Source organism: Mobula birostris, chromosome 2 (genome assembly GCF_030028105.1).
Source record: "Mobula birostris isolate sMobBir1 chromosome 2, sMobBir1.hap1, whole genome shotgun sequence".
Taxonomy (NCBI): Eukaryota; Metazoa; Chordata; class Chondrichthyes; order Myliobatiformes; family Myliobatidae; genus Mobula; species Mobula birostris.
Window position 1 is genome coordinate 227,424,816 of NC_092371.1, and position 26,573 is coordinate 227,451,388.

A 26,573-nucleotide genomic window follows, 5' to 3' on the forward strand; every position below is an offset into this window, starting at 1 on the left:
CCATTTGCAGAGGGAGGTACAGAGGCCCAGGTTTTTGAGCTTGTTGATTAGAACTGAGGGTATGATTGTGTTGATCGCTGAGCTGTAATCAATAAACAGCAGTATAGTATTACCATTGTCCCATTATTACTAGTTGACTCGAGCCATGACCAACCTCTCAAAGCACTTCATCACTGTAGATGTGAGTGCCACTGGGTGACAGTTGTTGAGGCAGCTTACCCTCCTCTTCCTGGGCACTGGTATGATTGTTGCCCTTTTGAAGCAGTTGGGAGCCTCCGAATGCAGCAGTGAGAGATTGAAGATGCCCTTTGACACTCCCGCCAATTAGTTGGCACAAGTTTTGAGAGCCTTACCAGGTACACTATCAGGGTCTGACATCCTGGTTTCATTTCTGTCTGGCATGGAGGGGCCACTGCTCAGAATCGGGGAAAGAAACTGTAGAAAGTTGTAAACTCAGCCAGCTCCATCACGTGCATTGAGGACACCTTCAGAAGGGGTGAATCCTCAGAAAAGTGGCATCCATCACCCAGGAAGTGCCCTTTTCTCAATGCTACCATGAAGAAGGATGTACGGGTAATAAAGACACACTCTCGACATTTCAAAAACCGCTTCTTCCCTCCGCCAACAGATTTCTGAATGGACAATGAACACTACCTCTTTTTTTTTTCCCTCTGTTTGCACTACTAAATAAATTCAATATTCTATATATACTTATTATAATTTATAGTCTTCATTATTATGTAGTGCAATGTACTGCTGCTGTAAAACAACAATTTTCACGACATATGCCACTGATTCTGATTCTAATTGGCCCGGTAAGAAACTGCTAAAATGGAGCTAATGAGCATGTCAGAGAGAATGGTTTCCAGGGAAACAGCGAGAATAGAATTAGTGGGATGCTCTGAGAGCCAACTTGAACTTGATGGGCCAAATGCCCTCCCACTGTTCCTTGTAAAGGATACAAGTTAAGCATACTAAATGAAGTTCTTTAGCTAACTTTTCTCATGGATGTTTCTAAAGCATTTGTAATCGATTGGGACATATCCCCTTCTCTTCCAGTTTTCTGGCCTTGTTCTGGTTCAAGCTTTGTCTAGGCAGTTTGTGAAAACTGGTGAAAGAGCTGGAGCTTCTATTGGGAGTTTCAAATAAAAGCAGTTTTTTTTAGGCTCCCATGTGTAACACTACACTGAAACTGAAAACAGAGATGGGGAGTTCTTCACAGAACTTTAGGCAGAAACAAGTTTCATCTAATCGGTTGCTTTATTGCTGTTCTCTAAGATTATGCTCTGCCTAAATTGGCTCCAGTGTTTCCTTTCATAAAACTCTAACTACAGATCAAATGTATTTTATTTGCTATAATACTTCATGTAGTGTACTGAATTTCTGAAAAATCCATTCTACAGCACAACTCAGTAGTTCTGTGTTTTTTTTTGTTTATTGAGATACGATATGAAACAGGCCCTTCCAGCCCTTCAGTTCAGATTGCTTAGCAACCCCCGATTTAACCCTAGCCTAATCACAGGACAATTTACAATGAGTAATTCACCTATTAAGTGGTACATCTTTGGACTCTGGGAGAAATCTGAAGCATCTGGAGGAAACTCTTGAAAGAAAGTGATGGGAATTGAACCTGGGTCATCTGTACTGTAATGCACTGTGCTGCCCTATCTAAACTTTGATCAGTCCTTAGAAAAACATATTCTGGGAATCTTGGGAAGATTAACTCTTGTGCATCTGATGTGATTTCTGCACCAGACACAAAGGATAAGCTCATTCCCTGTTTAATATTTTGTATCAATTTATATGAAAAGGAGGAAGTGTTACAACCCTATTCTAATAATTATGCTCTTTCTGTATTTCATCCATTCCAGATCAATCTTTTCTTTCTTGCTATTGTGTAAGGAACATCTGACTGAAAAAATACTGCAGTTGCTTGTTGGAACTAGGCAATATATCATTTGCACTATCCTACACTTCTTTTGATCTGCTTGAAACTTTTTGATTGTCTTAGTATACTTTTTCAGTGTGGGCCTAAGTATATAAAAGAATGTTTGCTGTCATGTCATACGGATACATTATAATGCTGTGCTGGAGATAAAAGAGTGGAGGGAATTCAAACATCAAATTCGCAGAGGTAAGCAGCTCTTTCATTCTATGATAGGCACTTCATTAATATTAACAAGGACTGAAGCAGTGACTTGGACAGTAGCACCCTTGCCAAAGACCAGTTGGATGCCAATTTGGACTGGTTTCTGTGCTTAATGAGAGAATCAATGAAAGGTCTTGAGTGAAAGTTTGTTACATCCCTCAGCAAGACATTGAATTCCATGGAAGTTGTTTAGTTGGTTTGTTCTACACCAGGCATATACCTCATACATATTCTGGTCAGCTTCTTCAAACATCTAACAGCCCAAACTAATATTTTTAAAGGAATTCATGGAATATGCCAACTTAAGGTTATACCTTATCTCTCTTACTTGCTTCATTAGGATGTTGGAGGCAGGAGGTTTACCCTAATCAATGTTTAATCTCTCGGACTTTGTTCATTATCATACCTCTCCATCTGTTTGCTTCCATCCACTTGGTAAATTCAAAAGGGCTTTGGCCAGCAAGCCATCGTGATTATAGTTCTTTAAAGAAATTACAAGCTAACTTTCAATGCATTTTTAAAAAAATAATTTCAGTGACATAGCTTTGAAACAACTTTTACCTTGGGGTGTTTCATTCCAATACCTGTACCATAAAATTAATTAGTAGAAGTGTAAGAGTAACAAATGTCAGTCAGAGTTTAAAATATGGTAGATTTTGTTTTGATCGGGAGTTTTGGGTTATCAAGTTTGAGTTTTCGGCTACACATTCAGCCTTTGAAATCTTCCTAACCCATCAGTGAAAGAAAATTTCGATCTCAGTATAGGTGGCTTTTGATTTATGTTCTGAATTGCATTGTATATTGTGCATCATATGTCATGAAGGCATTCAGATAACCAGTGATCAACTTGGAGGTGGTTTACAGTAGATTTGAGATGCCTGTAATTCACAATCAAAGACAGTATAATGTCATCCATATTGCACTTACATAGTGGTGTTGCCTCTCCTTTTCCGACAGAACCAGAAATAATCGCATCTTTTGCAACATGACTTGAAGGAGTTCAATTGGCAATTGGTCAGGTGCTTGGGGACATTAGCATTGTAACAGAACTCTTTCCTATATGTAGCAGTACTTTCCTCCTTTCAGCTCAGGAGTGAATGACCTTAATGGAATAACCCCTTTGATGTCTGTGTGAGTTTTGAACAAGGCTGAATGCTGCACTTGCATTTTCATAAGTCCTTAGCGTCAACCTCAATGACATGCGTCCCTCTTGTAAGTCATACATTGTCTCCATTTTCAACTTAAGGTGCTTTAGGAATCTCATAGCTTTTCAATAATGTGAATTATTTGCAAATCTTCTCAGTTTCTTTGAAGCCTTATAACAAAAATGGCATTAACTGCAATGAAATATGTCTACATATGTTGTTAATTCGAGTCTCACTGTGCATCTAGGAGAGGATATCACCTTATGGAATTCTGAGCAAATTCTCAGAAACACATTCTGCCACAGGATCCAATTTCAATGAATAACAAAATATGAACACAGATTCTGTGTTTGCTGTATTGCAATGTCTGTAGACAGTTCCAGATTCCTTCATGCATTTGTCACTGAATGCACCGGGAGCATTAATTACATAAATAGTGTTGTGTATTTACCATTTCATAATATTTGAGTAATATTGTAAATATATTGCTTGATTAAGCATTCTTGTTTATTTAAATAATTCATTATGGGTTATATATTAAAATGTGTGAATTGTATATGTCATTGCACCACCACATGATACCTGCGCACCTCACTTACAGTAAATACGAAGTTAGACTCCCATTTCGGACTCCTGTGTCCTTAATGTTTTGAAGTTACAAAGCGTAACAAATAGCCTCCAATGATTTATAATGCTGATGTAGGCTTCACTTTACCTGCAGAGAAAACTTTCACCAAACCCATGGAGCCGCCTTCTGGGTGATATGAGGAGTACCTCCCTGAACTACTTCACTGCTGGGATTATGATTCATGTAGGGTCCACTTCAGCAATTCATCACTCCTGTTCCTCACTACTTCCCATACATTGTATGGATGCCCAATCCCCTTCCCCCAAATCTTGTAACCATTGCTGGCCCTACCATTGATAACGGATCCCATCCCCTCCAATCACTGGGAGCAGGCCTGTGCCTTAACTCCACTGATCCCTGACCCACTCCTACACAGTTATAATCTCACCGACTTAAATGATTTCCAGTGCATACTCTTCACGTGCATCTCCTCAAAGGAATGACCATATCTCAGATATGGCCAATTCAGAACAACCCGTACGAAATGCTGGTGGAACTTGGCAGGTCATCTATGAAAATGATAAGCAGTTGGTGTTTCAGGATGAGACCCTTCATCAGGACTGCGAAGGGAGGGGGAAGAAGTTGGGGGAAGGAGGAGGAGGAGAAGAAGCTAGAAGGTGATAGGTGAAGGCTGGTAGGTGGGTGAGATGGGATGAAGTGAGAAGCTGGGCAGTGAAAGGTGGAAAAGGCAAAGGTCTGGAGAAGGAGGAATCTAATAGGAGAGGAGAGCAGACTAAGGAAGAGAGGGAAGGAGAAGTGGCACCAGGTGATGGGTAGCTGAGGAGAAGAGGTAAAAGGCCAGAGTAGGGAAATGAAGAGGGAAGGGGAAGGGAAAAAAGTACTGGAAGTTGGGGACATCAATGTCAATGTTATCAGTTTAGAGACTACCAAGGCAGAATGTAAGGTGTTGCTCCTCCAACCTGAGACTGGCCTCATCTTGGCAGAAGAGAAAGCCTTGAACCGATATGTCGGAATGGAATGGGACTAGGAATTGAAGTGTAATTCGGCTTTTTGCAGATGGAGCTGAGGTGCTCAACAAGTGGTCCCCCAATCTATGTCAGGTCTCACCAGTGTAGGGAAGGCCACGCTGGGAGGACCAGATACAGTAGACATTGCCAACAGATGTACTGCCCTAGACCTGAAGTGTGACTGTATTTCCCGATTCACTAAAATTGTCAGTCGCTCACTGCTCAGTGGATGTTTAATGGACCCTGAAGACAGTGAAGAATTTTTACATAAAACCTTCAATCTCTTGTCTCCAGTTATCTACAAATGGATGCTGGGATACATTTATATGCTTGATAGTGCCCTCTGACTTTCGACCCAAGGGATTAATCTTTATATGTGGATCTAAATGTGAATATTACCATAAGACCGTAAGACAGAGGAGTAGAATTAGGCCATTTGCCCCATCGAGTCTGCTCTGCCATTCAATCATGGCTGATCCATTTTTTCCCTCATCAGTCCCACACCCCAGCCTTCTCCCTGTAATTTTTGATGTTGTGTCCAATCAAGAATCTATCAAGCTCTGCCTTAAATAAACCCAATGACCCGGCCTCCACAGCTGCCTGTGGTAATAAATCCCACAAATTCACCACCCTCTGGCTAATGAAATTTCACTGCATCTGTTTCAAATGGATGCTCCAGTATCCCTAGGTTGTGCCCTCTTGTCCTAGACACCCCCACCATGGGAAACATCCTTTCCATATCTACTCTGTCTAGACTTTTCAACAAGATTTCTATGAGATTCCCCTCCCCCATCCTTCTAAGTTCCAGTGAGTACCGACCCAGACCTCCAAACATTCCTTGTATGATAACCCTTTCATTCCTGGAAACATCCTTGTGAATCTGCTCTGAACACTCTCCATTTCTTAGATGAAGATCCCAGAACTGTTCACAATACCCAAGGTGAGGCCTCACCAGTGCCTTATAAAGCCTCAGCATCACATCTTTGCTCTTGTATTCTAGACCACTTGAAATGAATGTTAACATTGCATTTGCCTTCCTCACTACCAACTCAACCTGCAAGTTAACCTTTAGGGTGTTAGGCACAAGGACTCTCAAGTCCCTTTGCATCTCAGATTTTTGGATTTCTCCCCATTTAGAAAATAGTCTGCAGATTTATTTCTTCTTCCAAAGTGCATGACTATGCATTTTCCAACATTGTATTTTATTTGCCACTTTCTTGCCCATTCTCCTAATCTGTAAGTCCTTCTGCAGCCTTCCTGTTTCCTCAACACTACCTGACCCTCCACCAATCTTTGTATCATCTGCAAACTTGGCAACCAAGCCATCTATTCCATCATCTAAATCATTGATATACACTTTAAAGAAAATGGTCCCAACATTGATAGCTACGGAATACCACTAGTCACTGGCAACCAACCAGAAAAGGATCATTTTATTCACATTCATTGCCTCCTACCAGTCAGCCATTGCTCTAACCATGCCAGTAATACCATGGGCTCTTAACCTGGTAAGCAGCCTCATGTGTGGCACCGTGTCAAAGGCCTTCTGAAAGTCCAAATATACAACATCCACTGCGTCCCCTTTGTCTATCCTGCTTGTAATCGCCTCAAAGAATTCCAACAGGTTCATCAGGCAGGATTTTCCCTTAAGGAAACCATGCTGAGTTAGCCCTATCTTGTCCTGTGTTACCAATTACTCCGTCACCTCGTCCTTAACAATTGACTCTAACATCTTCCCAACCACTGAGGTCAGGCCAACTGGTCTTTAAGAAAGGAGGAAGGTAGCAGAAAGGAAATTAAAGAGTGGAGTGACATTTACAATTTTCCAGTCCTTCGGCACCATGTCAGAGACCAAAGATTTTTGAAAGATCATTTCTAATGCCTCCACAATCTCTACCGCTACCTCTTTCAGAACCCTGGGTTGTAGTTCATCTAGTCTGGGTGACTTAGATTTGTGAACTACTTCCCATTATAGTGAGGTACAGTACAAATAAACCTGATTTTCTCTTCTCATATTTGCTCTTTTTAAATTAAGGGTGGGTATCATTAAACTAATTTTACATTTCCTTATTCGGGGACTGCTGAAAAAAATAGAATCGTCCATTTGAAATTGATTCTTCAGGACAAATGAATTCTGCAATCTCCTTTGAATTAGCATTACAACAAGTACAGTGCTAACGGGCTGCACTCCTGCAGAAAAAAACTAAACTGGATGGAAATGGCGCTGTGTTTCATGTTCCAATTATATTACTTTCTGTTGTCTATTTCCTAGTTTTAGGATGAGACCTAGCCTCTACTGGAGGTACATACGATTTGTTTTTCTGTACCTTGCAGAATAAGATTCTGAAAATTTGAGGACATTAAAGCTGGAAAATTAGACCGATACATAAACCTGGATTTTGGTACTTGGACATTCTAGAATCCCCAAAAACATGTAAACCAAAAAGAAAACTTCTTTCAAAATTCTGCAAACAAACCCTTGGGCCTTAACTTTTAATGAAGCCGGAAGAATGGATGCAAACCCAATTGCAGGATTCACTCTGTTGGCTGAATATTTATCAGCACGGCACTCCGCTGCAAAGTTCTATTTTTGTGGATGGTGAAAAATGACTTTAGTGATTAATACCATTTCAAAACTTATGTCCAAATATGAAGCTAAAACTGCTTCAATTAAAGGAAGCATTGCCTACAAGAACAAAACTAAATCAAAAGATCTATGCCTGAGAAGCAACTGTACTTTGTGAATGAAGGACTGGGAAATGTTTTACTGTTAATAATATCAGGGGCAAAAGAACACTCAAGTGCAGTGTGGATGGCTAATCTGATGTGAGGGATTCCGAAATACATAATGCAGCTTGCCTGATTGCCATCCACTTAAGGTAATGTAAGAAATCTCAGCAGACTCGGTATTTATTGCTATTTATTTGTATTTGCATTTGCACAGTTTGTTGTCTCCTGCAGTTTGGTTGATCTTTCATTGATCCTTTTATAGTTGCTAGTCTAGAGATTTGCTGAGTATGCCCACAAGAAAATGAATCTCAGGTGACGTATATGTACTTTGACAATAAAATTTGCTTTGAACCTTAAACTTTAATGTGAATGATTTTCCCTATCTCACAATGCTTAGATGACACCCAAGACATCCTATATGCTTAAAAGAGGTATTTCTGTTCTTATGTTTTCCCCCCACCTTTGGACAGCTGAGTTAAAATGGAGTGAGTTACCTCCTGCAACACATCTGTCATGAATGTGAAGTGGAAAATGACCCTCTTCCTTCAATATAAGTTTAAAATGGAGAGCATATTTATTTGTCTAGAGACTGGAACAAATCATTGGACTAAAACTTGGCATCATAAAATCATGTGCATGGAAAGCAAGTAAAATAGCTGTAGTTACCAAGGTTAATGTCAAGCTAGATCACTGAAGCAAGCGAAGGGTAACTTGCTTTTCTTGAATGAACAACATTAGGTTCAATCTAACTGAGGGAATCTATAATTCTATCAGATGTGGTACTATTAAAAATTAACATTGATATGACTGACGAGGAGCAAGAGAAATTTCTCCCATTCCATCAGTTTGTCATTCACTTGGAGTTTATAATTACCTGTGAATTGATTTTGCAGCTGTTGACAAAAGAGGCAAATGATCAATTGTCATTGATGTTAGTGAAAGAAAATATTGGTACATTTTAAAGGTAAACATATACCCTTGTACACTACTGTAATAGAATATTAAACCATTTCCCACAACAACTTGGTAATCCTGAAAAAATTTATTTCATTCAAATAAAAAGGCTTTTTCAAAAGTGCCGACAGCACAAGGGCGTTCAAGTAAACAGGGATTATGCTCCCCTTCAAAGAAGAGATTAGACAATAAAAGTCAGACATTAAGAGGCAAATAATAGCACTAAATTTGATTCCAGTCATCGATTTTCTTCATCGATGTAAATCCATCAGTCTTCAAATTTACTTTTATAATTGAACATGAAATAAAATTTCCTTAACATTATCTACAATTATAAAAATAAATATTTCATTAAAATATGTAACAAAAAGAAAGAATAGTGTTCTATTTCCACCACCTGGCCACTAATCTGGTGAAAATGATTATCTAGCCTTTAAAGAGCTGCCAGGTTTTCTTGCCATTGTTTTCAGCTGGTAGTGAAGGTGAAAATCTATTTTCCTACTGTTCCTTCTGGCAACCTGCCTGTGGTATATATTGACAGTCAAAACAATTGGCTTAATAATGTAGGGCAAAGTCATTGTTTAGTGATATATTTCTTACTAATGATTCTTATAATCCTTACAAATTATGAAATGAAAATAAATCATTCTTAATATGGTCCCTGTAACTTTGATAATTGTGATACATCCTTTGAAGTAGAAATTCACCTTGAGTGTGAGTCATCATATTTTACTCCACTGAACTCAATGAATAGATCAAGCCGAGCATACCATGAGAGGCCACACAGTTACGATTGTTCAGAGATTGACAAACAATTGGTAACTCTAAATGGTCACTGCATTGCACACAGTTTAAAATTCATTCCAGAGTGCAATGTGCTGATTCAACTTTCTAGTAAATGAAGCACTTCCAAGTTGGGTTGTGTTTGTGGACGTGGATGTTTTATGCATCGACCCATGATGAATTTTTATCCTTTGATCTCCAGTCTATCTCAGGTTGTTCCTCTCCGCATCTTGTGGCACATTGGGTGGCAACCTTGCCATTTCTTTTGATTTTTCAGTTTTTTTAATGAGGCCGAGTTGCTAGCTCGATGCTCAACCCAGCACGGATGGAAAACCTGCAGGAGCCAGCCGGATTTGAACCGGGATCACTCGCCTCGAAGCACGGTGTGAATGCCATTTTGCCACCGGCCGGCCCAGTCAATCTCGGGGCCAATAACAATAATAAGTTCAGGCTTTCATTTTACAAATGTTATCAACAAAATCTGAGATTGAATGCAGCTTTTTTAGAACCTAATAAACTATTAATTTTATTTGTATTAATAAAGATCTCAATCTGGACATTATCTGGCCTTGGGGGAATCACATCATAATTGCACAGATGGTAGATTCCCTGCCAGGCAACATTTTCCCCAGTATTTGGACCCGTTCCCAACGTAATCAACAAAAAAAATTAAAAACATGTTTTTACTCACCATTTCATCCAACCTCCATCTCAAAGAAAAATGATATAGTTGAAGTGCTCTGGTGACATGTAAAAATAATGAAACAATCACTGTGCCCTATAGTATTACAAGCACAGATAAATAAACTGAAATGTAACTCCAGGCTGTGACATTTGGCATCAAATGCAAGCACTCGGCAAGAACAGGCGTTTGATCAGGCAAGTATAGAATGTTAATATATGCACAATTTACTATAATTTAGTTCTTAATAACATCCCCCAAGCTACCAAAGAAAGCACAAACATGAGCCACAATTATAGCTAAGATATAATGTTTAAGACATAGTCTATAGCAGATTTGGATTCCAAAAACACCATGGGACCAACAGAGTGTTAATACAGATAATAAAATCGTGTTCCTTTTATACAGATAGTAACAAAGATGGTTATCACAAAGTACATCAATAGACCAGTGCATTAAAAAATAACAGTAAATACAATTTCTAGCCTTTAGTTTGCATTAATGAACATAATGTACATGTATCCCTGTGTTAAAACATAACAGCTGCTGTATACATTCAGATATTAAAATGTAGACAGCTTTAGTGGGTTACAGCGGAAGCAGTGGAACATAGAAACAAAAGCCTCTTGACTACACTCTATTACCAATGTTTGCTTGGTTCTTGCCTTTCATCTATTTTTCATGTGACCTACAAAGGCTTTCAACTATTCATATACACTACTACAGCCTATTTCTTCCACAGCTTCATATTTTTTTTGTGTAGGGACAGTAAAAGATGAAGAGGATTATTTACCAAAGAGCCAGGGGAATTTGAAGCACCTCCTGCAGAGGCTATGGTAGCAACATGACTAAGATAGACTCCATCAGCAGTCAGACAGGGAAAAAGTTTCAACATTATTACATCCATCCTCCATAACCCCATTTTTAATTTACTTAGAGATGCTTAGTCCTGAATATATTAAGGCAAATGTGGAGCTAGTACAAGAATTAGCTCACATTTGGTAGCATCACCCAATCTCTAATAAAATCATGGCACTAGTTCAATTCACCATTTGCATCTTATCCAGCAGAAATTCTTATTTAATAATGACCTCTAAATATAAACTGTTAATCTAATTTGTTGATGAACAGTTACAGTTATTATAGTTGGCAATCTGACAGGAAAACTGTGCAGTCATTTTTCCACATTACCCTGCAGAGGGCGCCAGTACTCTAGTTCAACCTTTTAGGCACCACACTTTCACTTACAGTTGAAACACAGAGCAGAACTTTTGCTGGTAACTGTGTGCAGTTTTAAAACTTCGAAGTCTTTCATATTGTCTGCATTTTAGTTGGGTCTTCTGTTATTCCAAATCTCTGAGTTAGGACATCACTTCAAACATGATCAGTGTTCCACACTGATCAATACAAAAGCCACCACCACCAGATTCTTTGAAATTAAGGTATGAAAAGTTTGAAGTCAGGATAATTTTAAGGCATCCAGCTTCCTGCTTATTTTGACCTGAAATGATAAATTAGAAGTGATATAAATTACTATATAAAAATTTACAGTATTTTTCTAAGCTTCAAAGAGATTTAATAAAAATTGCATGTCAATGCGTTTGATACAAGGCAAAGAACTTGAGGGATTTGATTCTAAATCTTGCTATCCAGTAGCAACATGTATTAACAAGATACAGGACTAGAGAAATCAAAGTAGTTTTACAGGGATATTTAAATGAAGCGGTGAGAGACAGATTTCAGGTAATAATACTGGTTTTGGATGCATTTTGCTACTCTGGTACTATTTTTCACATTCCTCATTGCGATTCAGGGTCAGACGGTCAGATCAAAAACGAGCACACGTACTCTGATTTTAACTTAGTGGCTTCCATTATTTTCCCCCAATTTCAATGACAAGTGAAATCCTGAAAAACAAACTGCAGTTACAACACACTCAAAATGCTGGAGGAACTCAGCAGGTCAGGCAGCATCTATGGAAATGAATAAACAGTTGACTTTTCGGGCTGAGACCCTTCTGCAGTTACTACTGGGGTTTTATCAACTAAAGCAGTCAGCACATTTGTAAGAACTGTTACGTGACCACGGGTTTCGTTTACTGTGGGCGTCACTTTAAGCCCCTGGACAAGGCGGGAGTATGACGTCAGCATAACAAAATGCGGGGGGGGGGGAGAGAGAGAAAGAGAAAGAGAAAAAAACCTTGTAATATCTCTACGTGTTTTTCGGAATACAACTCGACGGCTGAGATCTTCTGTGACTGTTACTTCATTTTCCCAGCGTAGAATCTGTGGAATTCTTCGTGATCGTCTCCTCGTTGCATTTTAATGTGGATTTACAAGTTTCTTTCCTCATCTATTCCGTGGATAGCTGAAACTTTTCAGCTTGACCTCTTAAAACTTTAAGAACTGTTCTTAAGCTTGGCAGTTTAGGAGCCACAAGCGCATAACACTGTTAACTTCTGTTTCGAAGAGTAGTTTGTTTAATTTTCTATATTTTGAGTAGATTCTAATAAATATAGTGGTTTAACATTAAGCCCTGACTCAGTTTGTGGTCTATTGCTGCTGGTACGTAACAGGGATTCGGGTTTAATGTGCTAGACTATCAGATAACTACTTTAAATAACCACAGAAAGTTATATCTGTCATTTTTAAAAAAAGATAAAGGATTAGCTTTACTTGTTACATACACAGAAACATTGAAACCTACAGTGAAATGTGTTGCCTATGTCAATGACCAATGCAGTCTGAGATGTACAGGGGCAGCCTGCTAGTGTTGCAGTGCTTCCGGTACCAACACAGCATGCCCACAACTTACTAACCTAACTCATACATCTTTGGAATGTGTGAGGAAACCGGAGCACCCGGTGGAAACCCACAGGGTCATGGGGAGGGATTACAGACAATGGAGGGATTTGGACATCGATTTTACAGCTGGCGCTATAAAGTTATTACTGTGCACTGACCACTCTTCTACCTTGCTTCCTAAATGCTAAAGTAGTGAACTGCAGTGACAGTCAGAACTGGTAAGGTTGTGGAGTTTTACATAGACCAGTGATAACTTTGAGAAACTCTTCAGAATAGCCCCAAAAAGCTGGGCAGTCACTGCTCTGTTGGGGTGTAAACACAAGAGATTCTGTGTGTGTTGGAATTCCAGATTAACACACACACACACACACACACACACACAAAATGAAAACTGGAACTGTGAAACTGTGATGAAAATTGAGAAACAGAACAAATGGTCATCCATTGCTTTGATGCCAATTAACCTCTATTGGAGTCTGCTGTTTTGTCGCTAAATGGAAAGCACTGACAGAGCACAGTGAGAGGAGCACTAATACCAGTCAATCAACAAATCCCGGACAGACAGCAAGACTGCATGTATCTCTCACATAGCCTAGGGGAGCTGAATTCTGGTGGGCGAGGAGGCCCATTATCTTTTCCTTCTGGTCTCTATCCAACACAGTAGGCATATATTGGATTGGGCTAGGACTTTCTTGGAACTACTCCGAGCATGCCACCATAACTTTGCTGGAAGCACAGCAGACCTTCCCCTTTACGTTTGTCAACCTGCAGCAAAGATGCGCAGAAGACTGGGAGCAGCTGCTAGGAAGTTCAGCAGGGTCTCAGCTTCAATCATTAAGTTTAGTGGTAGAACTCCCAGTTTTACAGCAATGACATTGGTACGTACTGTACTGGAAATTAAAATTGGAACAGCTATGCGAATGAAGACGGAGAAAATGCTCATCCATTGCTTTTATGTCAATAGAGAACATTACAGAGATCACAAGAAACTTGGGATGCACAGGACTTAAATTTAGAGGGACAACGATTATATGACTGAAGGACAGAAACCAGAGATCGGTGACGACTATTGAACAGACTGCAGAGCTGTTCTGCAGGTTACCTTATTATGACCACTGATCGTTCAGATTTATATTGAGGACATGGTCTTAGATATCTTTTCAAGGTGTGCACATAATGCAAACCTGTAAATAAGGTAATGATTGGTCGATTTCAGGAATTTGATGGGATCTGGATGGAAAAATGAAGACAACTAAACAGTACACTCCCAACATGAGAAAATCAGCAGATGTTGGAAATCTGGAGTAACACACACACAATGCTGGAGGAACTCAGCAGACCAGGCAGCATCTGAGGAAAAGAGTAAACAGTCGATGTTTCAGACTGAGACCCTTCTTCAGGACTGGGTACTCTTAAAATGAATTTTGGAACAGATTCACCTGTGGTTTAACAGTTAACACTTTGAAAGTAACAGGACAAATTGAGAAGACTTTTTGCAATATGGAAGTGTAAGTTCTTGCCATTATGAATAGAGGGATTGAGTACTAAACAAGAAATTTATGCCAAGCTTAGTATTGTGCTCATTTAAGAGGTTGGAGAGGATGTAGAAGGGATTTGCTGGAATTACATTAGAGATCATGGTCTTTGGTTAGTTAAAATTTCTTAAACCATGGTGCTTGCTTTACCTATTCGCAGGATCTGGGCATCACTGAACAAGCCAGCATTTACTGTGCACTATCTTGTACACCGCTGTCAATCTCCTGAAAACCCCTGAAGAGGTGCTGTTGAGAGGAGATTTGACAGAGATGTACAAGATCGTGCCAGCTGTAGATAAGGTAAATGGAGAGAATCTAATCCCATTAGCTGATTCCTTAAGGGGCCACAGATTAAAATCTTTGGCCAAAAGTTATGTGTTTCTTCATTCACACAGAGAGCTTCAGGGTGGTGGAAAGGAAACTAATCAGGCCTTTCAACAGGGAATTGGATAAGAAATTGATGGAACATAGCTTGCAGGACTGTGCAAAGGACAGGGGAATGGGGTTGTTGGAATTGCTATTCTCGGAGCCACCATAAATTCAGTGGGCTGCACCATTCCCTTTGTGCAAAATCAATCCTATTGTTCAAAGTCTAAATCTTTAGAAAGTAACCAAATTATTAAACATTATTGTGCAAAACATAATTTAGGGATTATTCACCATTGTATTTACAGTTCTTCAAATGTTAACATTAATGGCAGTTCATAAATTATTTTTTGTTGTGTTTGATAAAAGATTGCAATGCCTCAAAAGCGATTTTTGGAGTGGTAATATTGTTAGATTTTCATTAGCATGTTCATGCTATTTCAAATATTCTTCCTGTTAGTTAATTTCAAGTGATTCTATTAGCACCAATGTTGAAGTTTGAGTAAATTAACTTGAATTTTGAGTAACCAATGAGATGAGATTCCCCATGATCAAGAACAACAAGCTCAAAATGCTAGAGATACTTGGCAGGCCAGGCAGCATCTATGGAAAAGAGTAAATAGTCGATGTTTCGGGCTGAGAGCTTTCATGGGGACAACTCTCGTGTTCTCCATGGTGGTAGTAGTTTTTGCCTCTAACTACATGAACTTAGCCTTCATGAAAATCCTATGCTCCACCACACTAAAGCAAAATTAGTGCAACAATTCCTTTTGTACTTGTGAACATTCACATGGAGTTGATATGCCAAGAAAATCTGGATAGCACGGTTTAGATTTAACGATTTGACGTGACTGTTCTGATTCAATCTTTGCATGTTTTAAACATTACCCAAATATTCTAAGTTATTCAGTCACTAAGTTATCCTATTAATGTTTTTATACAGAATAATGTGTGTGTCACGGTTCCAACCCTTAATTCCCCATTTTCTCCTAATTTCCTTTGATGGCAGCACACCCGGTTTTCATCAAGACCTGCAGCATAAGAACCCCGGCTTTTCACCCACTAGTTGCCAGATCGTTGGTTTCGCCAGTGTGGAAATTAACACTTCCCAGCCGCTTAGGATTGTGTGTTCTAAGTTTTGGTTCAGTACCAAGATTTACCTGTGAAACTCAGTCTCTTCATGTCAAGATAATTATTCTAAGTTTTACTTCAGCACTGAGGTTTACCTGTGTAACTCCATCTCTCTGTGCTAAGAAAAGTTTTGTCTGCCACTTTCTATGCTCCGTGTCAAGATAAGTTCTTGTGCCACAACAGACAGGATCTCCTGGTAGCCACCCACTTCAACTCTGCTTCCCACTCCCATTCAGATATGTCCATACATGGCCTCCTCTACTGCCATGATGAGGCTAAACTCAGGTTGGAGGAGCAACACCTCATATACTGTCTAGGTAGTCTCCAGCCCTTTGGTATGAACATAGAATTCTCCAACTTCCGGTAATAACCTCCCCCTCCCTTCCTCTATCCCTATTTCACTCTGCCCCCTCCCCTAGCTGCCTATCACCTCCCTCATGGTTCCACCTCCATCTTCTACTACCCATTGGTTTCCAGCCTATGAGGTCGATGCTTCCCCTCCCCCACTCCTTTGTCTTTCAAATTACTGGTCTTTCAACCGAACCTACAAGCATTCTTCAAGTCTTTCCCCCCCTTCATTCTTCAGTCCTGACGACGGGTCCTGGCCCGAAACGTCGACTCATCGTTTCCACTGATGCTGCCTGACCCGCTGAGTTCCTCCAGCGTACTGTAAATGCTGCTCAAAATAAGTTCTACCTGCCCCCTGCTTTCCTGCACTCCCTCCTGTTTGCCGTTCAATGCTCATGCCTGCGTCTGCATCCTAACTCAATCTCTGTGCCTGTGTCCTGAATTTGGGTTCACCTTGTTCATTGCAACAGAACAATCTGGCCACTGTGGACCCAGCGGACACAAATACCCTTCAACAAGCCCTTGCCAGCCAGGGTTCCCTACTGGGACAGTATGACCAACTCCTCCGGGGGGTCATGGAGAACCTCCGTTCCCTGTCTGCTCACGTCACGCAGATCAGTGACCAGGTGGACCGTGTATCCACTCAGTTTACTCAACCCACTCCTGGAACTCTGTCTAACCAGCCCAGACAGCCTGTAGCAGCAACCCCCCACATGTCAGCAATGTCCCCACCAAGAGAGCCTCACGTACCTGAACCGGAGCACTATGCTGGGGATTTGGGGAAGTGCTGGGCCTTCCTTCTTCAGTGCTCCTTGGTGTTCGAACAGCAGTTGTCCACGTACTCCACGGATAAGTCAAAGATTGCTTATATCATGGAGTTGTTGCAGGGAAGTGCATTAGCGTGGGCCACAGCTGTTTGGGATAACCAACCGGATATCTGCTCTTCCTTCGCCACCTTTATGGCGGAAATGAGAAAGATCTTTGACCACCCCATCCGTGGTAAAGACGCCACCAAGTGTCTACTCACTCTCCCTCAGGGCTTACACAGTGTTGCCGAATATTCTGCGGAGTTCTGGACGTTAACGGCCAAATCGGGGTGGAGTGATGAGGCACTCCAAGGGGTATTTCGGAATGGTCTCGGTGACATGGTGAAAGACGAGTTGGCGGCAAGAGACGATACCGACAGCCTGGATTCCCTGATCTCCCTAGCCACCAGGTTGGACAATCGCCTCCGAGAACGCCATAGAGAAAGAACTGGTTGTCCACCACCTTTGGCCACCCCGTGGCACTCATTACCGCCTCCCGCCAGAACAAGCCTCTCTCGCGGCTGGCATTATCCAACCTTCATCTTCCCCTGTAGGAGCAGGTTTTTTCTTTGTGGGGAAGAAAGACAGCTCACTGTGCCCCTGCATCGACTACCGTGGCCTGAGCAGCATCACCATAAAGAATAAATATCCCTCCCCCCCATCAACTCTGCTTTCAAGCCCCTTCACGGAGCCACAATTTTCTCTAAGTTGGACCTGCGGAATGCCTATCACCTGGTCAGGATAAGGGAGGGAGATTAATGGAAAACAGCTTTTAATACCCCCCTCGGTCATTTCAAATATCTGGTCATGCCATTCGGTCTCACCAATGCCCCCACCATCTTCCAAGCCCGCGTAAACGACGTCCTTAGGGACCTTATTAACCGTTTCATTTTCGTTTATTTGGACAACATCCTAACCTCCCATAGTCTTCAGGAACACACCCACCATGTCCGTCAAGTTCTTCAGAGGCATTTGGAGAACAAGCTATTCGTTAAGGCAGAGAAGTGCGAGTTCCATGCCCGTTCTGTCAGTTTCCTGGAGTATATCATCGAGAGCAGGCAAGTGACGGTGGATCCTGAAAAGATCCGGGCGGTGGCAGAGTAGCCAAAACCCACGACGCTCGAACAACTCCAGCGATTTCTGGAGTTTGCAAACTTCTACCGTCGCTTCATCAGGGATTACAGCCTGGTGGCAGCACGCCTTATTCAACTCACCTCTCCTGTGATCCCTTTTCATTGGACCCCCGAAGCGGACTCAGCCTTCTTGGAGTTGAAGAGGTTTTTCACCTCTGCTCCTATCCTGGTCCAACCCGACCCCTCTCGCCAATTCATTGTGGAAGTCGATGCCTCCGACTCTGGGGTGGGAGCGGTCTTCTCCCAACGCTCCGTCCCAGACCGAAAGCTCCATCCCTGCGCCTTCTTCTCTTGCTGTCTATCCCCGGCTGAACGGAACTACGACGTTGGGAATTGGGAGTTGCTGGCTGGGGGGAGCTGAACATCCATTCATCATCTGGACGGACCATAAGAACCTGGCATATATCTAAACACCTTAATTCCTGTAAAGCCCGTTGGGCATTATTTTTTGGTCATTTCAAATTCACTCTCACCTATCGTCCTGGTTCCAAGAGCGGGAATCCCGATGTTCTCTCTTGTCAATACGTCTCCGAGGAGGGCTTTCCCAACCCCGATACTAACCTTCTACCATCCTGTGTTGTGGCTGCCCTCACCTGGGAGATCGAATCCATAGTCAAAGAGGCCCAACGGACCCAACCTGACCCAGGCAATGGACCCCCCAGTCGCTTCTTCGTGCCTGACTCTGTTTGGTCTCAGGTTCTCCAGTGGGGGCACACTTCCTGGTTTGCCTGCCATCCCACAATCGATCGAACTCTGTCCCTTCTGAAGCGACATTTCTGGTGGCCCACCATGGATGCTGACACTTGCTCCTTCGTCTCTGCCTGTTCTGTGTGTGCCCGCAGTAAAATCTCCCATCAGCCACCTGCTGGGCTGCTTCATCCCCTACCTGTCCCTAGCTGCCCTTGGTCTCACGTTGCTCTGGATTTCGTTACTGGACTACCCCCTTCACATGGGAACACTGCTGTTACTCACCGTGGTGGATCGTTTCTCCAAAGCCATCCACTTCATAACCCTTCCCTCATCCGAGATTTCCATCAAGACAATCCGGACAACCCTGGTGGTTAGCCTGGAGGCTCCCATTGAGTGGGGTACTGTCACTGTCCCAACTACTAATCCTCCATTTTCTCCTAATTCCCTTTGATTGTGCCATGGTTCCGACCATTAATTCCCCATTTTCTCCTAATTTCCTTTGATGGTGGCACACCTGGTTTTCGGCAAGAGCTGCAGCATAAGAACCCCGGCTTTGCACCCACTAGTTGCCAATTCATTGGTTTTCCTAGTGTGGTAATTAAGGTTTCCCGGCTGCTTAGGATTGTGTGTTCTAAGTTTTACTTCAGCATTGAGGTTTAACTGTGTAACTCCGTCTCTCCGTGCTAAGAAAAGTTTTGTCTGCTGCTTTCCTTTCTACGCTCCATGTCAGGATAAGTCCTGCCTGCCTCCTGCCTTCCTGCACTCCCTCCTGTTTGCCATTCAACACTCACGCCCGCGTCTGCATCCTAACTCAATCTCTGTGCCTGTGTCCTGCGTTTGGGTTCGCCTCGTTCATTGCAACAATGTGAAAATTGTTGCAAATTAAGGCAGAAACTGAATGTTAAAATGATCAAATACAGTGTTTGGGTTGTAGAACTTAATTTTGTGAACTAAATACATTATTGTCACTAAGTTGGACACTAAACTGTAATATCTGAATAGCAGTGACTATAGTCAAAACCAGTTTATCATTTAATATTAATGATACACATTCATGGACTTTAAAAACAAAGGAGGAAGCTATTTGTTTTTTCTGCCTGTTCCAGTTCTTTGAAGAATCCATCCAATTAGTTCCAATCTTTTGCTTTTTCCACCTACCTCAGCAATCTCTGTTGCTTATCCAATTTTCTTTCAAAAGTTAATGTTGAATCCATTTCTAACAAGTTACACATTATTGTAGCAAACAACCAATTAAATTTTACCTCATTGAAACTTCTGGGTTGTGTTTTTCCAGTTAATTTGAAGTTGAAACCTCTGGTTACCAATCTCACTGCTAATGGAAACATTTACTCCCCAACATCGCCTTGAATACCTGTATCAATTCTCACTTTAATCTCTTTTTAGGAGATCCAAACATGGCTTCTATGGTCTTTTCATTGCTTGTACAAACTAATAAACCCCATAGTCATCCTCCTTCCTACAGTATGGTGCTCATAACTAGACATGATACTTCTTGTAATGCCTAACCAGTAATTTGTGAAGGTTTAGCATAATTTTATTCTTAATTTTACTCTGTATCTGTATATATGAAGCAAAAGTTCCTAAAAGTGATTGCTAAAGCAATTTAATTAACTTGTGCCACATTTAAAGGTTTATTCCACTTGGAAACGTCTGCTTCTGAAATCAGTAGGTGTGGTGCTTCGTTTTGAATGGAAAACTTCTGCAATGTGTGTGTGGATGGGATTCGTAAATTTAACCAATAAGACAATCTATGTATGAAAAACACAAGATATTCTGCAGATGCTGGAAGTGTGTTGCTGTGTATGAAAACTTTGATGTCCTCATGTGGCAAAAATACTGCTCCAAATCAGATTCTAAAACATTCCTGAAAATTATAACAGTGTAACATTGAAGGTACAGTCTAATACCTGAAAGGTTGACATAGGGAAAAGAAGAACACATATATTTTACATTAATGATTCAAAAACTAATACAGGTTATCTATCCTTTTTTTACAGTAGAAATAAATATTTTTAACCTCAACTGCCATCAAATATTTACTTTTGTTTCAATGTAGTTTGCTTTAACTTGTGGACGTGAAGAGAATGTTTCCTACAGTGGGGGAGTCTAGGATCAGAAGGCACATCCTCAGTATAGAAGATAGCACTTTAGATGAGATGAAGAGGAATTTCATTAGCCGAAGGGCAGTGCATCTGTGGAATTCATTGCAGACCAAGTCATTCAGTATATTTAAATTGGAAGTAGGTAAGATTCTTGATTAGTAAGGGTGCCAAAGGTTATGGGGAGAAGGCAGGAGAATGGGGTTGAGACTGGTAATAAATTAGCCATGATTGAATGTAGGGCAGCCACAACAGTTCGAATGGCCTATTTCTGCCCCTATGTCTAATGGTTTAACTTCAGAGTATAGGTAAGATATCAACAATTTAACCAAATAATAAACTGTTCTGCTTGCTCATGTTGATATATTAGCAGGGTGGCTCCACATGGTGGTTTGATGGATGGAACTGGGATTGTGGGCAGGATGGGATGCGAAAAAATGTCACAATAGCCATCTGTGGACTCAATATGGGTTTTTCTTGCAGAGGGACTTCACAACCATAGGAGACAGAAATGTGCAGTAGTGTGGCCCATCTGTTCTCCCAACTGTGCCAAGTTCATGGTATAATGTTCTGTAGGTGAACCTTGTCAATGTACATCTGGTTATAGCCAAATTACACAATGACCTTCATGTGATGCATCATCTGTCTAATTAACTGCACACCATTTTTTGTGCAATCCCCTGTAATGTTAATTCTTAATGTAACAAAAGAAATTTTAATTATGGCATGACTTAAGAAGACTCCAAGAAAGATATATTCAGAGATGGTGGATCATCTGATGACTTTTCACAAACTGCTGACCATTAATGATTACAGAAGACTACTTCTTGCAAGTGAAATCCTAGTCCACTGTTGCCCCACCATTCTCTTTGAAGAAGACAAGAGAAGACTGGGGAGGTTGAGGAGTTAGCTGCAGACTCAGAAAAGTACAATACATAAACATGCAAATGAGAATACATTTATTACAAATGGAGTGAAAAGCTGTAGATGTTACTTTGCAAGAGATTAACATTTGTGGGCTTAAGCTAATATGATGCAAAATAATTATTTTTGGAAAAAACTTTGGGAACATAATATAACAGAAGTTTATCAAATTTGGCTTTTTTCGTCAATGTCACTTTGCTCGATCAAAGCAAATCAGTTCTCTTGGTTTGCTCTTCCTTTAGGTGTTAATAGTTCATACTTTTGAGCATGTTCTTAAAAGCACAATGCTTTCTACTTCAACTCAATCCTGCAGCAAAGTTTCCTATACTTGTAAAAAAGGTAAAGACTATATTAAATCCTAACTTCTCTTTGCACTCTTTTGTAAAAATTCCATATTTTAGTGTAGGGCAATGTATCTGGCCAGCCAACAAAAGGGAAAAGTGTTTAATTCATATAATTTGTGATTCTTCGGAATCATCCTGCATATTTAAATCATGTTCTTGGCAGCTGTAACGTTCTTTCAACAATGAAGGAACTAAAACACAATGCATTGCTGTAAATGTGGTCCAAAATTGCCATACAAATTCATCATAATCCTTTTACCCTTGTGTTAGATTGTGCTGTTAATAAAATATGAAATGGTGGAGACAGGTATTTTTATATAAATTATCTTTCAATCTTTTTACACTACATTTCACTGTACTAGCTACTGTGATATTAAAAGAAATGTAAACATACTGATAACTGAGATTCCAGGCTGTGTTTTATGTGGTGTCATTTTAAAGATGTCTTTGATTTTAAAGTCATGCTAATCTCTATTCAAACCTTTGACATTCAAATTTCTATTTTCTTTCCCTTTTCAGATTATTGATTTTCTTTTGATTCCCAGGTGACGTATTACAACTTTGTACATTTCTCAGCGTTACCTTAGTTTCTCCATTTTACATCATACCCTTTGTGATCTCATGTTATCCACGTGTTCCCCCAGTTGTTCACTTGACAATTCCTGTCTTGTTTCTTCCATCCTCCCATCCCCACCACCATTACAGCTGGCTGGCCTTGTAAACCTTTGCCCTTATTCCTTCTGAACAAGCACAAGGACCTTTTTCAATGCCCATCTCCGAGCTCATTTAGCTGTATATGTCAAATCTAGAGCATGTCCTTTCTGTTTGTTCTTGCATAGAACATAGGAGAGAAGGGAAACGGGAACAGGCCATTCCATGCACAATGTTGTGTCGAGAAGCTAAAAAGCACATCAAACACACCCAAACACTAATCCCTCCTAACCACACAATGTCCCTATCCCTCCATCTTCCTTACATCCATGTGCCCATCTAAACATCTCTTAAAAGCCTCTACTGTATTTGCCTCTACCACCAGGCAGTGCATTCCAGGCATCCACAACTCTCCAAGTAAAAAAGTTAACCCTCACAGTGCCCTTGAGCCTGCACCCTCTCATCTTCACTGCTTGTCATCTGGTATTAGACATTATTACCCTGGGAAACAGATACTCTCCGTCCACTCTGTCTATGCCTCTCATAATCTTGTAAACCTTTATCAGATCTCCCCTCAGCCTCCAACGCTCCAGAGAAAACAACCCAAGTTTATCTAGCCTCTCATGATAACACATGTCCTCCGAATCAAGCAGCGCCCTCCTATAAAGGGGCGACCAGAACTGTATGCAGTACTCCAGATGTGGCCTAACCAGAGTTTCATGAAGTTGCAACATAACCTCCTGACATTTGAACTCAGTGCCTTGACTACTATACGCAAGCATTCCATAAGCCTTCTTAACCACCTTATTGACCCGTGGAGCAACTTTCAAGGAGCTGTGAATTTGGATCCCAGGATCTCTCTGCTCAGCATCACTATTAAGGACTTCCCCATTAACAGTATACTGTCTCCTTGCATTTGTCCTGTCAAGGTGCAATACCTCACATTTTTCTGAGGTAAACTCCACCTGAGTTAAATTTGAGTTAAACAGCTCATATCTGCAAGTTGTCTATATCGTGCTATATCCTTTGCAGGTCTTCTACATTATCCACAACTCCACTAATCGTGGGAACATCTGCAAATTTACTAACCCACCCATTTACATTTTCATCCAGGTCATCTATATATGTCACAAACGGCAGAGGTCCCTGCACAGATCCCTGTGGAACTCTACTAATTACAGTCCTCCAGCTCGAATAAGTCTCTTCAACCACTACCCTCTATCTTCTATCGCAAGCCAGTTCTGAATCCAAACAGCTAATTCACTGCAGATCCTGTACATCTTAATCTTCTGGATTAGCCTCCCACGAGGGATCTTGTCAAATGCCTTACTAAAATCCATACAGACAACACCAACTGCCCTAACCTCATCAATCTCTCTCATCACCTTGTCAAAAAACTCAATCAAGTTGGTATGGTACGACCTCCTGTGCACAAAGCTACGCTGGCTCTTTCTAATTAGGCCATGAGTTTCCAAATGCTCATCTATCCCATCCCCAAGAATTTTCTCCAGCAATTTCCCTTCAACTAAGCTGAGCCTCACTGGTCTAAGTTCCCAGGATTTTCCTTTGTTCCCTTCTTAAATAGAGGTACAACATTAGCCAATTGTCAGTCCCCTGGGACCTTGCCTACAGCTAGAGAGGACGCAAAGATACTGGTTAAGGGCTCAATAATCTTGTCTCTTGCCTCCTTCAATAACCTGAGGTAAATCCCATAACATCCTGGGGACTTATCCACCTTAATGGTCCTTAGGAGGCCCAACACTTCCTCCTCCTTGACCTCTAAATAGCCTAACACATTTATATATTCAGCACTGATCTCCTGGTCTTCCATATCCTTTTCTGTGGTACAGTAAATACTTAAGCAAAGTACTCATTTAGTACTGCACTCATATTCTCTGCATCCAAGCAAAATGTTCCTCCCTTTATCCTTGAGTGACCTCACCCTCCCCCTAGTTATCCATAAGACAAAGGAGCAGAAGTCGGCCATTCAGCCCATCGAGTCTGCTCCGCCATTTTATCATGAGCTGATCCATTCTCCCCTTTAGTTCCACTCCCCCGCCTTCTCACCATAACCTTTGACGCCCTGGCTACTCAGTACCTATCAATCTCTGCCTTAAATATACCCAATGACTTGGCCTCCACTGCTGCCCATGGCAACAAATTCCATAGATTCACCACCCTCTGACTAAAAAAATTTCTTCGCATTTCTGTTCTGAATGGGCGCCCTTCAATCCTTAAGTCATGCCCTCTTGTACTAGACTCACCCATCATGGGAAACAACTTTGCCACATTCACTCTGTCCATGCCTTTCAACATTCGAAATGTTTTTATGAAGTCTCCCCTCATTCTTCTAAACTCCAAAGAATACAGTCCAAGAGCGGACAGACGTTCCCCATATATTAACCCTCTTATTCGTGGAATCATTCTAGTGAATCTTCTCTGTACCCTCTCCAATGTCAGCACATCCTTTCTTAAATAAGGAGACAAAAACTGTCCACAGTACTCCAAGTGAGGTCTCACCAGCGCCTTATAGGGCCTCAACATCACGTCCCTGCTCCTATACGCTAAATGAATGCCAACGTTGCATTCGCCTTCTTCACCACTGACTCAACCTGGAGTTTAACCTTAAGGGTATCCTGTATGAGGACTGCCAAGTCCTGTCGCATCTCAGAACTTTGAATTTTTTCCCTATTTAAATAATAGTCTGCCCGTTTATTTCTTCTGCCAAAATGCATAACCATACACTTTCCAGCATTGTATTTCATTTGCCACTTCTTTGTCCGTTCTTCCAATCTATCCAAGTCTCTCTGCAGACTGTCTGTTTCCTCAGCACTACCGGCCCCTCCACCTATCTTCGTATCATCAGCAAACTTAGCCACAAAGCCATTTATATTCCATAATCCAAATCGTTGATGTACAATGTAAAAAGAAGCGGCCCCAACACGGACCCCTGTGGAACACCACTGGTAACCGGCAGCCAACCAGAATAGGATCCCTTTATTCCCACTCTCTGTTTCCTGCCAATCAGCCAATGCTCTATCCATGTATGATAACTTTCTTATCTTGTTAAGTAGCCTCATGTGTGGCACCTTGTCAAAGGCCTTCTGACATTCCAAATATACAACATCCACTGCATCTCCCTTGTCTAGCCTACTGGTAATTTCCTCAAAAAATTGTAATAGGTTTGTCAGGCAGGATCTTCCTTTAAGGAATCCATGCTGAGTTCTGCCTATCTTGTCATATGCCTCCAGGTACTCTGTAACCTTATCCTTGACAATCGACTCCAACAACTTCCTGACCACCGATGTCAAGCTAACAGGTCTATAATTTCCTTTTTGCTTCCTTGCCCCCTTCTTAAATAGCAGAGTGACATTTGCCATCTTCCAGTCCTCTGGAATCATGCCAGGACCTGTCGACTTTTGAAAGATCATCGCTAATGCCTCCGCAATCTCCACAGCTACTTCCTTCAGAACACGAAGGTGCATTCCATCAGGTCCAGGAGATTTATCTACCTTTAGACTATTCAGCTTCCGGAGTACTTTCTCTGTCGTAAATGTGACTGCGCACACTTCTCTTCCCTGCCACCGTTGAGTGTCCGGTATACTGCTGATGTCTTCCTTGGTGAAGACTGATGCAAAATACTCGTTCAGTTCCTCCGCCATCTCCTTAGCTCCATTACAAT

General features: G+C 41.2%; 1 protein-coding gene across 1 annotated transcript in view; it reads right to left on the reverse strand.

Annotated features, from left to right (window-relative positions):
• Positions 1-9,856: 9,856 nt before the first annotated feature.
• The window catches only part of nkain2 (sodium/potassium transporting ATPase interacting 2), a 646,326-nt gene continuing 629,609 nt past the window's right edge, over positions 9,857-26,573 (reverse strand). Inside the window, exon 7 of the mRNA XM_072279168.1 lies at positions 9,857-11,540. Within this exon, the coding sequence (XP_072135269.1) occupies positions 11,531-11,540 (10 nt within the window). The 3' untranslated portion in view covers positions 9,857-11,530. The remainder of the gene's footprint in view (positions 11,541-26,573) is intronic.